This window comes from Mandrillus leucophaeus, unplaced genomic scaffold (genome assembly GCF_000951045.1).
Source record: "Mandrillus leucophaeus isolate KB7577 unplaced genomic scaffold, Mleu.le_1.0 Scaffold283, whole genome shotgun sequence".
NCBI lineage: Eukaryota > Metazoa > Chordata > Mammalia > Primates > Cercopithecidae > Mandrillus > Mandrillus leucophaeus.
The window spans coordinates 2,516,344-2,529,851 of record NW_012102954.1 but is presented as its reverse complement, the minus strand read 5'-3'; the positions used below and the strand labels follow the sequence as shown (position 1 = coordinate 2,529,851).

Genomic DNA, 13,508 nt, shown 5'->3' with positions numbered 1-13,508 from the left:
CTTTTTTAAAAGTAGCACTTAAAGGCAATGTATCCCCTCAAATTCTCTACCCTTGGAAATATGTGTTTTTGTTTTTGTAGTTGAAGGAAAACTTGTCTAGGGATAAATTTTAAAGTCACATTTTATTTCCCTCAGAATGTTGTAGACATTCTTTCGTTCTCTAGCATTAAACTATTACTATGGAAAACTCCAGGTAAAACCTGATTCTTTTTTAATGGAATGCTACTTGCTTTTCTGCATAAAATTTTCATAAAATTCTATCTTCATTCCTAAAATTCAAAATTGCACCAGGACATGTTTTGGTGACATGATTTTGAATCACTTTTTCTCTTAGACGGAGTTTGCTTTTTAAATCTGCAAATCTGGTCTTCAATTCCAGAATGTATTTTGTACTTTTTTTTTTTTTTTTACTATTTATTTAATTTTGTTTGCTTTATTTTCTTTCTCAATTTCTATCTCTTCCTCAAATCTATTTTATTTCATTATGCCTATATGAAAGGCATGCGTATCTTTTTCCCCATATTAAATATGATTTTTATATCACTGTCATTTTTTATTGTGTATTGTGTGATTTCTTTAGATTGTGTATTCAATCATGTGTTTTTCTTCTATTTATTCTCCTACCATTTTTAGCTCTTCCATTAATTTTCTGAGCTCTTTTATCTCCACATTTTCCTCTTCGGATGCCTTACTTTTTTATTGAACTCTTCATTCTCTTGTTAGAGGTCTTCTTCTAGAAAGGACATTGTACTGGTTCTCTATCATTCCATAACAATATTATCACTAACGTAGTGGCTTAGGACCACACACGTGTTATCTCACAATTTCTATGGGTCAGAAGTTTGAGTATCACTTAGCTGGGTCTTCTGCTTTGAGGGTCTCACAAGGCTGCAATCAAGGTGTTAGCTGGGGTTGTAGTCTCATCTGAGGCTCAACTGAAGGATCTGCTTGCAAACTCAACATCGTTCCTGGCAGAATTCAGTTCCTGGCAGACTACTACACTGAGGGCTCAATTTTTTGTTGGCTATTGACCAGAGGCTGCACTCTTCCTATGTGGCTCTCTTGCCCTGTGGCTGTCTTCCTATGACATCTGGGAATATGGTAGCTTGCTTCTTCAAAGCCAGCCAGGAACACGATAGGCTACTATCTTATGTGATGTAATCACATGCACAAAATCATCATCCCTTCCTATTTGCACTGTATTCTATTGGTTAGAAATAAATCATAGGTCTTACTCACAGTCAAGGAGAGGATGCAAGGATCTGAGCACCAGGAGGCAAGGGTTATGGCAGGTGATCTTAGAGTCTGCCCACCACAGTGACGTTGTATGTAATTTCTTGAAGACTGTGTTAGTTTCCTAGGGCTGCCATAACAAAGTGGCTGACTTAAAACAAAAGAAATTTATTGATTTACAATTCTCAGGGCTAGAATTCTGAAATTAAGGTTTTGACATGGCTATGTTCCCCATGGAAGCTGTAGGGCAGAAAATTCCTTGCCTTTTCCTAAGCTTCTGGCAGCTCTTAGAAATCCTTGGTGTTCTGTGGTTTGTAGCTGCATCACCCCAATCTTTGCCTCCACTGTGACATGACCTTTTTTCCTACGTATGTCTCCATATGTCCTCTCCTCTTCTCATAGGATGCCAGTCACTGGATTTAGGGCCCACCTTAATACAGTAGGATCACACCTTCCTAATTGCATTTTCAAAGAATTCTTTCTTAATAAAGATTACATTCTAAGGTTCTGGGTAAACATAATTAGAAAGAGACACTATTCAACCCACTACAGAGATTACAAGGAAGTATTTATTTTAACTCTTGGAATATTTAGTAGGTAATTTACCTTGCATAGTATGCTCTTCTTCTGCAGTTTATTTATGTTCTTTTTTTCCTTTTAAAATATATTCTTACATTCTGTCTTCTTTTTTTCTCGTAGTAATAGAAATTATAGATTCACTCATCCTTTTCCCTTGCCTGTCTCTAACACAGAAACTGTAATAGCTAGCTAGTTATTTTCCTTGCCTTCCTTATAACTAGTGTTTGCCCAGAGACATGGTGCTTGTCAATGAGTTACTGACAAAAAATTCTGCATAGGAGTGAAGAGTGACACGAGATTTCTGGTTCTTCTCTTCCTTTCCTCACTCTGCTTTACTTCTAGCAATCTCCGTGGCTCACAGAAGAGGCTGAAGGTTGTAGAGCTGACATACCAGCCTGGTTTCTTCTTTAGTTCCACCTCTCCTTTAAACTAGACATTCCACTTCTGAGGTTCCCCCAGGTTCAGATTTTGCTACTCTAGTCACAATTTTTCAGGATTGTTTCTCTTCCTTTGAGAGAAATCTTTGTTCTGCTCGCGATTGGAGAAGGCATGCTTTGGTTCTTGGCAATCAGCCTCTTTCCTCATTTTACTTTATTGCTGCTTCCTTTTTTGTAACTTAGGGTTGTATAATTTCCTTGTTTCATTGAAGATGAAGTTGGTTGTTTGGTTGGTTGTTTTTCCTACATTGTTATTTTTTATTTTTTCAGTATTAGTAAGTTTCAAGGGGGAGGATCAAACTTTTAAAAATATTTTTATCTTGCCATCTTTAAAAGCCTCTATAAACTATCTTTAATAATTTTAACATCGTTATTTAACCTCTACTTCTATAATAGTCAGAATTGAAAGTAAAATATTCTATATTGAATTCTATTTAATATAATGAATTTTGTAAATTTCACCTCAGTATCACAAGTAACTGGGACTATAGGCATACACCACCATACAAAGCTTTTTTTTTTTTTTTTAAACAGATACAGGGTTTCACCATGTTGCCTCAGCTGGTCTCAAACTCTTAGGCTCAAGCAATCTACCTGCCTCCGCCTCCCAAAATGCTGGGATTACAGGAGTGGGCCACCATGCCTGGGCAAATTTAGTTAACTTTTTCCGTTTCCAACTTTTCAGTCTTTGTTAATATAACATGGAATCTAGATCCAAAGTGTCATTACATTAATATTATATATATTTCCTTATTCAATGTTTATACGATCGTTGTATTTAGTTTATAAGCAAATTTACAGCCATTTTCAGCTCCCTTTTTACCAAGTTTCAATGCTTGCAGTTCTTCATTTCAAACCCTTAATTTTCACTCTCTCTTAATTTTGTTTCATATTTCACTTTTTGGAGAAATATCTAAGGCATTTTAAAAATTATATAAAGGTTGTCTCATAGCCTTTGCATATTTGAGAATGTCTTTCTGTTGACCTTTACCTGTCATGACTATATATAGATGAAAATACAATTCTGTGGTTAAAGCTTTTCCAGCCTCAGATCAGTCAGTATTGGCTTTTGGATGTGTTGACAAATGATCCCCAAATTTCAGTCATTACAACTTCAAAGCTTTATTTTCAGTCACGCTACTATTTCCTTGCAGGTTGGCTGCAGCTCTGTACCACATCACCTTCATACCAGCACCCAAGCTGATGGAGCATCTAGAATACTGCTGGTTATCTGGCATAGGGCAAAAAAAGCATGACAAACGATATTCTGGCTCTTAAGTATCTGCTGGAAAGTAATGCAGTCATTTACACTTACATTTAGTAAGTTGCATAGTTAAGCTATGTCAATAGGCAGGAAAGTACAACTATCTCTTACGAATGGGCAGCAAATATTTGTGAACAATAATGCAATTTATTATACCTGCATGTGTTACAGACATTGCTCTTTATACTGGTATTTCCATTCATAAGAAAGAAGGTTAAATGAAGATTATTATATCTGAGATAGAGGAAATAGGAATAAGAATCAGTTTAGGGAAGATGATAATTGTAGTTTTAGAGAACTGAGTATGAAGTATCTAGTAGGAAACTGGATATGAGACTGAAAGTGTTGGGAAAGGTCTGGGTTGGAGATATTAATTTATGCAATCAGTGTAAAGAACTGAATTCATTAGAATTACTGAAAGGATTGAGAGAATGAAGCTGTCACCTTAGAGCACTATCTGCAAGGGGCAGGTAGAGAATTTGAGAGGAACCAGAAAGAAGGGACTAGACAGTATCAGGGAAAAGAAGAATCATAATTGCCAAAATTAGGACAGAGAACTTCTAGAATAAGATGGAAGATACTGCTTTATGTTGAATTAGGAGAACACTGATGACTTTGGTAAGAGCAGTTTCAACAGAGTAGTAAAGTTGGAAGCTAGTAACAGGTAACTAAAGAATGAGTATTAGAGATTTAAGTGGAGAAATAAAGTATAAATGGAGCACTCTTTTAAAAACTTCAGAGAGGAAAAAAATGGAGATTGGGAGATTTTTTTCCCCCCATCTGAACAATAGAGACTTGGAAATATTTAAAGGACCAAGGATTGTGTTTTTGTGTGTGGGCATGTGTGTGTCTGTGTGTACATAAATATTCATTCTTATTTTGTAAATAGGCAGAGGGATATACAAGATAAAATCACTTGGAATTTTTTTTTTTTTTTTTTTTGAGATGGAGTCTCACTCTGTCACCCAGGCTAGAGTGCAGTGGTGCAATCTCCACTCACTGCACTCTAGCACTGCAACCTCCACTTCCCGGGTTCAAGCGAGTCTCTTGCCTCAGCCTCCTGAGTAGTTGGGATTACATGAACTCGCCACCATGCCCAGGTAATATTTGTATTTTTAGTAGAGACAGGGTTTCATGATGTTTGTCAGGCTGGTCTCGAACTCCTGACCTCGTGATCCACCCTCCTTGGCCTCCCAAAGTGCTGGGATTACAGGCGTGAGCCACTGCAACTGGCATCACTTGGAATTTAATACCAAAATTAATCAACATAGCTATCTTTAAATTGTGTAAAATCCATGCAATTATAGTTAGTATTTAATGTCATGGTATGTGCATTAGTCTGGGTTCTCCAGAGAAATAGAACATTAGATAGATGATAGATAGACAGATAGATAGATAGATAGATAGATAGATAGATAGATAGATAGATAGATAATTGATGATAGATATATAGATGATTGATAATAGATATATTGTAGATATGTAGATAATACATAGATACATAGATTTATCATAACGAATTGACTTAGCTGGTTATGGAAGCTTAGAAATCGTAAGATCTGCAGTTGGCAAGCAGGAGACCCAGGGGAGTTGATGATATAGTTCCAGTCTGAGTCCAAGTATGAAAGCAGGAGAAGACTGACGTTCCAAGTCAAAGACAGTCAGGCAGAGAGTAAATTCTCCCTTTCTCCACTTTTTTTGCTCCATTTGGGCCTTGGGCAGATTGGATGAGGTCCACTCACATAGGGGAGGGCAAGCTGCTTTACTCGGTCTACTGATTCAAATGTCGATCTCATCCAGAAACATCCTCACAGACACACCCAGAATAATGTTTAACCAAATATTTGGGTACTTCATGGCCCAGGTAAGTTGACACATAAAATTAACCGTCATAGTATGTCATTAAATTAAACTTGGATTTATTTTTTTTTTTAAATGAGGCTGGGAGTGGTGGCCTATGCCTGTAATCTCAGCACTTTAGGAGGTCCAGGCAGGAGGATCACTTGAGCCCAGGAGTTAGAGACTAACCTGGACAACATGGCGAAACCTTGTCTCTACTTTAAAAAAAATTTTTTTAAGGAAAATAAATGATATTATATACATAACATAATTGATTTTATAGAGTCTCACTATGAATTCAGAATGATTTAATTTCTTGATAAGGCAAGTAAATATAACTCTATTTGTTCGTGACTGGTCCTATCTATAAATCCAAGCTATTGAGGAAAATTTTTAAATAAAGTAACTTTAAAAATTTTAAATAAAGTAGGTTGTGTGTTTGGTTATTTTGTTTGTTATTGTGTCTCTCTACCCCATCCCATCATCTGGAAGTTTCAAAAGCACAACAGCAAAAAAGGAACTTGATTTTTAAAGATTATATAATGGTGGCAGAAATGTCAAGTGATAAGGAAGAGCAAAAGAGGAAACACAAAATATTGCAGTGATAGAGAAGATGTCAAAAAAACTAGGTCAATGTTTGACTTCATTCAGAGTTGCTCCTCAAATATGACATTGCCTTGAGGATAGAGTGCCCTCAAATTAGCACACATTCTGATTAGGATAGCAGGGCCCAATAGCCAGTGTTAAAGAAAAAAAATATGTTTTCTAGTCTTGTCATAACATATATGAAATAAACAGGAAAAAATTATAAATTAAATATATTTGGAATCATCAATAATCCAGCATATTTTATTCATCCGTTAAATGTGTGTACTTCATTAAGTTATGATAGGTGTCAATTGCTTGATTCAAAACTTCTTTACTCTGATATTGAAGAATTTTATAATGTTAACTGGTCTTACCAAAACTGGACCAATAAAGAGTCAAAACACAGTTATTGTCCTCATTGAATTTACAGGCATAAACCACATAATAACATAAAAAACTATAAAACTGCATCCTTGATTAGTGCTATGAAGGAAGATTGAGTTGTTCTATGAAAAATTTAATGGTGGGATTTGTGACTTAGATAATTCAGTGAAGACATTGTTCAAGTAGATGAAGAATAGAGACAGGAAATAGACTGTGCAAAGGCCCTGTGGCAAAGGGAGCATGTCAAGGAGAAGGGACTGAACAGGCCAGGGTAATAGCAGTAGAGAAAGTGCATTAAATTATGGCTCATGTTGACATTAGAGAGGTGGATGTTTGGCCAACTATGCCAGGTCCCAAGAACCACTGAAAATTTGTAAATGGAAACAATGGATTGGAAGAGATTCAAGTGAATGTGGGTAGACTAGATAAAAGGTTATCTCAGCTGAAAATATGAGAGTAGGGTAGTACCAGAGAAAATGGGAAGAGTTGTTTATATTTGAGAGTTATTTGGAAGTAAAATTGGCAACACTTGGTAATGGATTTGATGCAGGGAATGGGAGAAATTGAAATGTTATAAACCTTTTGAGGTTTCTGAGTAAAGCAATACAACAAAAACTCCACTCAGACAGAAAGCTCAAAATATAGCTTTGAATAAGTCCAAGGATTATTTATAGTAATTGAGGACAGGAGTAAATACTTATTATACTGTAATTTGTATGAGTTGATAATAATTCGTGTGCCCCACTAGAGCAGAAGGAGGTACTCCTGTACCATCTTGTTATAGTTCTTAAGACACTATCATTCCTGGTTGATATCTATCTCTTTCTCTAGACTGTGAGCTCCATAAAGGTAGACAGTAGGTTTTTATTATATCTCTTGCAGGCAATCTAGTTTCTGGCATGGTAACCACTCAAATATTTGCAGAGTGAAGTAATTAGGTCATGACTTAAACTTTAAATTTTTTTATTTTTCAAATTAATTTTACTGTAGTTATACAATTTAAAGGTCTTTTTTTTTTTTTTTTTTTTTTTTTGAGACACAGTCTCGCTCTGTAGCCCAGCTGGAGTGCAATGATGCAATCTCGGCTTGGCTCACTGCAACCTCCGCCTCCCAGGTTCCAGTGATTGTCCTGCCTCAGCCTCAGCTGGAATTACAGGTGCCTGTCACCACACCCAGCTAAATTTTGTAGTTTTAGTAGAGACAGGTGTTCACCATGGTGGCCAGGGTAGTCTCAAACTCCTGACCTTAAGTGATCTGCATGCCTTGGCCTCTGAAAGTGCTGGAATTACAGGTGTGAGCCACTGCACCCAGCCTTAAATAAGTTTTAATGTAAAATTTTTCTAGATTCAAAATTTCGAGATAATAACTTTATTTCCTCATTTATATTTAAACCCTATTATTGCTGCATTACTGATTATGGTCAGATTTAACTGTTCGAATAATGATAACAACCACCACCACATGCTAGTTGTGATGATTAATTTTAGGTATCAACCTGATTGGATTAGTGAATATATAGACAAGTGGTAAAGCATTATTTTGGGGTGTGTCTGTGAGGGTGTTTCTAGAGGCGACTGGAGTGTGAGTCTGTGTGGACTAAGTGGGAAAGATTCACCCTCAATGTGGGTGGGCACCATCCAATCAGCTGGAGGCCCAGACAGAACAAAACAGAGGAAAAGTGAATTGGTCTCTCTGTCCTAAAGTTGGGATACACTCTTCTGCCGTTGGACATGAGAATGCCAGGCTCTCCAGCCTTTCGATATCAGGACTCACATCAGCTCTCCTCTGGGTTCTCAGGCCTACATACTTGGAATGAGCCACGCTACTGGCACCCCAGGGTCTCTAGTTTGCAGACGGCCTGTCCTGTGACTTCTCAGCGTTCAAAATTGCATGAGCCAATTCCCCTAATAAATCCCCTCTCCTGTATCTATATCTATATTCTATTGGTTTGGTCTCTCTGGAGAACCTTAACTAATACGGTAGCATAGGGTATAGTCATAGGTGTCCATCTAGGAGACTGAGTAATTTTGTATCACCCAGCATAGTGTTTTTTAGCATACTTTAAGAGTTATGGAATAAATTAACACAGACCTCTAGCTAGTTACAGATGGTAAAAGACCCACTAATTTTTCATTCTAGTCAGCAGATGGCAGTGTTTTACTTTATTTAGTTAACTGAGGTTTGTTTCCTGAGTCTTGCAACACAATTTTAACTTAATCCATGAAATAACACAGTATTTTTGAGTTAACTTTCTACTTTTTGAACCATAAATAAATGTTATAGAATACGAGTTGTTTTAGGTTTTAAAAAATCACACATTTTTTAGTCAACTTGAGCTCTCTTAAACTCTTTAAATTTGCTTTTTACTTTAATTGCAAACAATTGTTCTCATTTTTGTAAATACGAAAACCCTGTTTATTTACTTTATTCCTTAGCTTTATTTCTAAGAAAGGTCAACGCTGAACAGTAATTCTGGAAATTAAGTCTAAATTATATTTAACCGAAGATGGCACAGTTAAAAGTTTCTTTGGTTGAGTTTGTCTCCTCTGAGATGAGCCCTGTCAATTCTGAAGTTACGGGACTTGAGACTGAGTCAGGAGACCTGGATTTCATTCAAATTGCTAAAAAGTTTGCACTAGATGAGCTACACTGAGCCACTTGAATAATTTTTCACTACAATTTTAAATGAGTGAAATAAGCTCAATGTGTACACTACTATACAGTTGACCCTTGAACAACACCAGGGTTAGGAGTGCTGATGCCCTCCCTGGCCTCTGCACAGTTGAAAATCTGTGTGTAATATTTGAATCCCTGAAAATTTAACTACTAATAGTCCACTGTTGACCAGAAGCCTTACTGATAACATAGTTGATTCACATATATTTTGTGTATGTATTATATACTTACCTTTACAATAAAGCCAGAGAAAAGAAAATGCTATTAAGAAAATCATAAAGAAGAGAAAATACATTCATGATTCATTAAGTGGAGAAGCATCATCATAAAGGTTTTCATCCTCATCATCTTCAGGTTAAATAAGCTGAGAAGGGGGAGGAAGAGAAAGAGTTGTTCTTGATGTCTCAGTGGTGGCCAAGGTGGCAGAAAATCTGCACAGAAGTGGATTTGCATAGTTCAAACCTGTGTTGTTCAAGGGTCAAGTGTATTTATCCTGTAAAAACATTGTAAGTATACTGGTTCTAAAAGTCTGAACTCTCCACAGAGAAACATACAGGAACTGAAGATGAAGAGGACCTTTAAGTAGAAATAGAATTTATTAATAATCGAAGCCTTCAACCCCCGTCTCTATTATAGTGCTGATAATTATGATGAACAAGGGCAAAACATGACACTATTCTCTTTCCTCCTGTGAGCCTGTAACTCTTTAAAGTTTAAAGAAGCTTTATTACATATTACTTACTTAAGTATAAAGAAAAACAATACATCGAGCTACACACATGCCCCTTCCCAAAACAAAACAAACTCTCCAGTACCTCTTTTGAATGTACTTATAAGAAAAATAACAGAAAAAGTCTCTAATTAGAACTTTCTAAAAGCATTTCTCCCCAGTTAGAGTGCAGTAATGACTATAAATGGCCCTGTCTCAGGGACAGCTCATCAGTCAATTATAAGCAGTTCTGTAAATTGAGGAGTGAAGAATGATACTAGATTTCAATCAGTGCAGATAAACATGGCTTGTCATTATTCACTTGATATTTTAGACAGTCCACCTAAAGAGGAAGATGCAGAACAGAGATATTGTCTTTTCTAGAGAACGGAGATTATAAGAACATTTACCTAAGACTATATTCTTTTCTGGAATATGGTTTTCATAGACACTCAATTCCCATAATCCCCAGAGACGTTCATTGGCTTGCCCAGTTTGTTTCCATCTGGTCCTTTCAAACCAGGAAAAACAATATGGTAATTCTATTGTTGCATCTAGTAGCCTGGAAAAATAGAAATATATATTTAATATAATTCTTACATAATATAGTGGCTCAGTAATTTTTAAATATGTCAATTAACACTTCCATTCCTTTTGATTTTTGTGTCACAGCATCATTTAGCACTCTATGTTTTGGAATAAATATCTCAAAATTCTAATTACATATACTCACCTCTGGGATAATGCTAGCTGACCAAGTTTAAATTATTTCTTGTATAGTCTGAAAAGCAAACATATTAACAAAAAGTTAACATAAAGTAAATAATTGTTTAAATAGCAAACTGTTAATATGTATTAACAATTTTCCAAAATTGCTCTTTTCTATTATTTTTTCTTCCTCTTACTTTTAGATATTTTTCATGAACCCTTTATCTCCATTTTCCTTCATTTAAAATTATGCTTCACTCATTCATGTTCATAAGAATTTTCAATCATGTTAAAAGCAAATAAGAGTTCTGTTTGTTTATTGTCACAGATAGCCTCTTGGTTATTATTCTCCACAATCACCTTATTCATGAATTGTAAGTTGGAGATCAGCCTCCCAGTGCAGAACTGTTTAGAAATAGCCCTTCACGCTTGCTCCTCTATTCCCAGAGGAGTTTGCTGCACATGCCTAGATCTCTTTCCATCTGGCCTCTGCACAAAGGGTTTATCCCACTTTAACACAATTCTTTGTATTATAGAGGACCTTGACTTTATCTGAGAGTGAGTACATACGAAACAATAATCATGTTGCAGGAAAAACTGATTTGACCATTTTTTTTTCATACTCGAATCCTAAGATGACAGTGAAACTACACTTAGCCGGCAACAAAGACCAAAGGTAAGGCTGTAATGATGACAGAGCTGTAAAAAAGTAAATGTGAAGGGTCTGATTTTTCCATTATTACAGTACTTACATTTATGTGGCTTCAGTAAAAAGGAAAAAAAAAAAACTTGGTACATTTATTTTTACGTCTATCACTGAAAAATCTTTCAGTTTGTAAGACATTAATATGAAAATAGCTGCATTTGCATACTGATAGATTTGTGAACTTTATTGCAATATATTTTTTAACAGAAAAATATAATTATAGTATTTTAAAATGTAACTCTTTCCTCCCTCAGTGTAAATCAAATCACAATGACAAGAATCCTGAAACCTCTAATTGAAAATCTTCCTTTAAAAATGCATGGTGGTCTTAATGTTTAAAAGAAGTCAGCCTATTTTCTCAGTGTATATTCATGTTATCTAACGTTCTTTTTTCTCCAATTATTATACATACAGTTTTATAAGCGAATATTTAAGAGTCAAGAATTTTGTGGTATTTTGCCTAGCAATAGACTGGAAGAACACAAAATCTAAATAAAGAATAAACACCAAAAGGCCAAAAGGAAAGAAAGAACAACAAAAAAAGTACATGCACAAGCACATACACACACCCATATAGGTGCTTTGTTTGTAATAATTTATTTCAAAATGTATTGTACAATGCTGTCTCAAATACTTCATTTGGGTTTAAAAGAGTTGTAGATGTTGGTATAGGTTGTTGATTTCAAATGGAAAAATTATTGGCATTGAAAGATGGCAACTGAAATCTTGAGCCTAACTGGGTTAATTAAAGTTACTTCGTGAGGATTAAATAAAAATATCAGAATTCTGCTCTGCCCCCCACCAAAGGATATAGGATTTTCACTAAAATATATTTTTAGGTTTGTTTTGGCATATTCTTTTCAAAGAGATTTGAAACTCTTAAATTTTTATAATTACAATATCTTATATTTGAACTTTCAAAACATTACTCGTTTTGAAGTAGAATCTAAAACTACATTTAAAAACATTTCTGCCTACATTTGGTCTGTTTAAGGCACTAACCTTTGAACACTGGTCTTATTTTGAAAGGGCAAGGTGCTTTTTTTTTTTTTTTTAATAGCCAGTGCCCAAGAGAAGCAAAAACTGTGACCCCCTCCCCCCCACGCCACACAGTGTTCACATATGTCATCTGTGTTTGTTAGCAATGTTACCTCCAAGTTTGTTACCTTGGAGTAATTGACGAGTAAATCATTACAAATGGGTCCAACTCTAAAGGCAAAATTGTCAAAAAGAAGAAAACAGCAAATCCAACTTGCCTTATGTTTATTAGAGGAAATCCTGAAACTTCTGTAGATTGCAGTGTTAGGAAAAACAAGTTTGTCATTAGAGCGATGTTATGACCACTTCCCCACTCTAACTGTTGTTTAAGGGAGTCCACTTCTAACTGCTGACTCAGTTTGTCTTCACTGCCAGAACTGAAGCGTGACCCAAATTGTCTACTGGGTTGAGTAGGAACAAACGGACAAACTGATGATCACTTGGCAGTTCTAGGTTTACTAAAGAATACTTATTTGGTCTAAACACTGTTTGTTGGGACTGCAAAGGTATAAACAATGCCCCTCCCAGGAAGGAAAAGGAAAACCTAAAATCTTAAGCAATGGACTCAAGGTCAGTGACGGAAGGCACCATTTGAGACCGAGCTCCTCAACTCCAGTCCCATAATGGACCGGAGCCACACAGGAGAGCGTGCAGGAGTTTCGAAGCTGCGTAGTAAAATAGCTGGCGTGGGCAGTTCTTTTACTCTGGCTAGAGTAAAATTAACGCAGCTTTGCGTTTCTCCATCGCCGCTGTCAGCATCCAGCTAAAGGGTGTAGGGTTAAGGAAAGCGGAACCCAGTTGTCCTTTCTCAGCTGAGTCCTTTGAGAAACTGGGACTGAGAAGGGTGAGCGCCGCGGAGAGGGGCAGGGGTGGGAGAGGGGAGAGGGGAGCGGGGCGGGGAAGAGGCGCGTCTGGGGTTGAAGTCCAGCTGGAAGCATCCAGCGGCGCTGCCTGCAGACGGGGGCGAAGGCAGCCGCTGAGAGTGAGGGGAGAGGGGGAAGCCGAGGGAAGGGAAGGAAGTAAGGAAAGAGGAAGGAAAGGCAGGAGGGGGTAGAAGCTGAGCGGCTGCAATTTCTGCGGCCGGCTCAGTAGGAGGAGCAGGAGGGGAAAGAGGAGGATCCAGAGTCAGTCAGTCAGGCAGCCAGCGGGAGGTGGAGAAAGCAGGAGGAGGAGGAGGAGGAGGAGGATTAAAGATGGCCACCAACAGCTGCGGGAAACGGCAACAACCCCTCACTTTCCGGGATGGTCCCTGCGGGTCGGCCCGGCCTTGATGGAGAGACGAAACCCGAGGAGCGCCGAGGCTGAGGCGGCGGCGGCGGGGACCCAGCGAGGACGAGGACGCGGCGG

At 37.1% G+C, this 13,508-nt stretch overlaps 1 protein-coding gene across 1 annotated transcript in view; it reads right to left on the bottom strand.

Moving 5' to 3' along the window:
- LOC105543484 overlaps positions 1 to 13,508 on the bottom strand; it is a 39,584-nt gene that overhangs the window by 25,270 nt on the left and 806 nt on the right. The window contains exon 2 of the mRNA XM_011985442.1: positions 10,120 to 10,271. Within this exon, the coding sequence (XP_011840832.1) occupies positions 10,120 to 10,271 (152 nt within the window). The remainder of the gene's footprint in view (positions 1 to 10,119; positions 10,272 to 13,508) is intronic.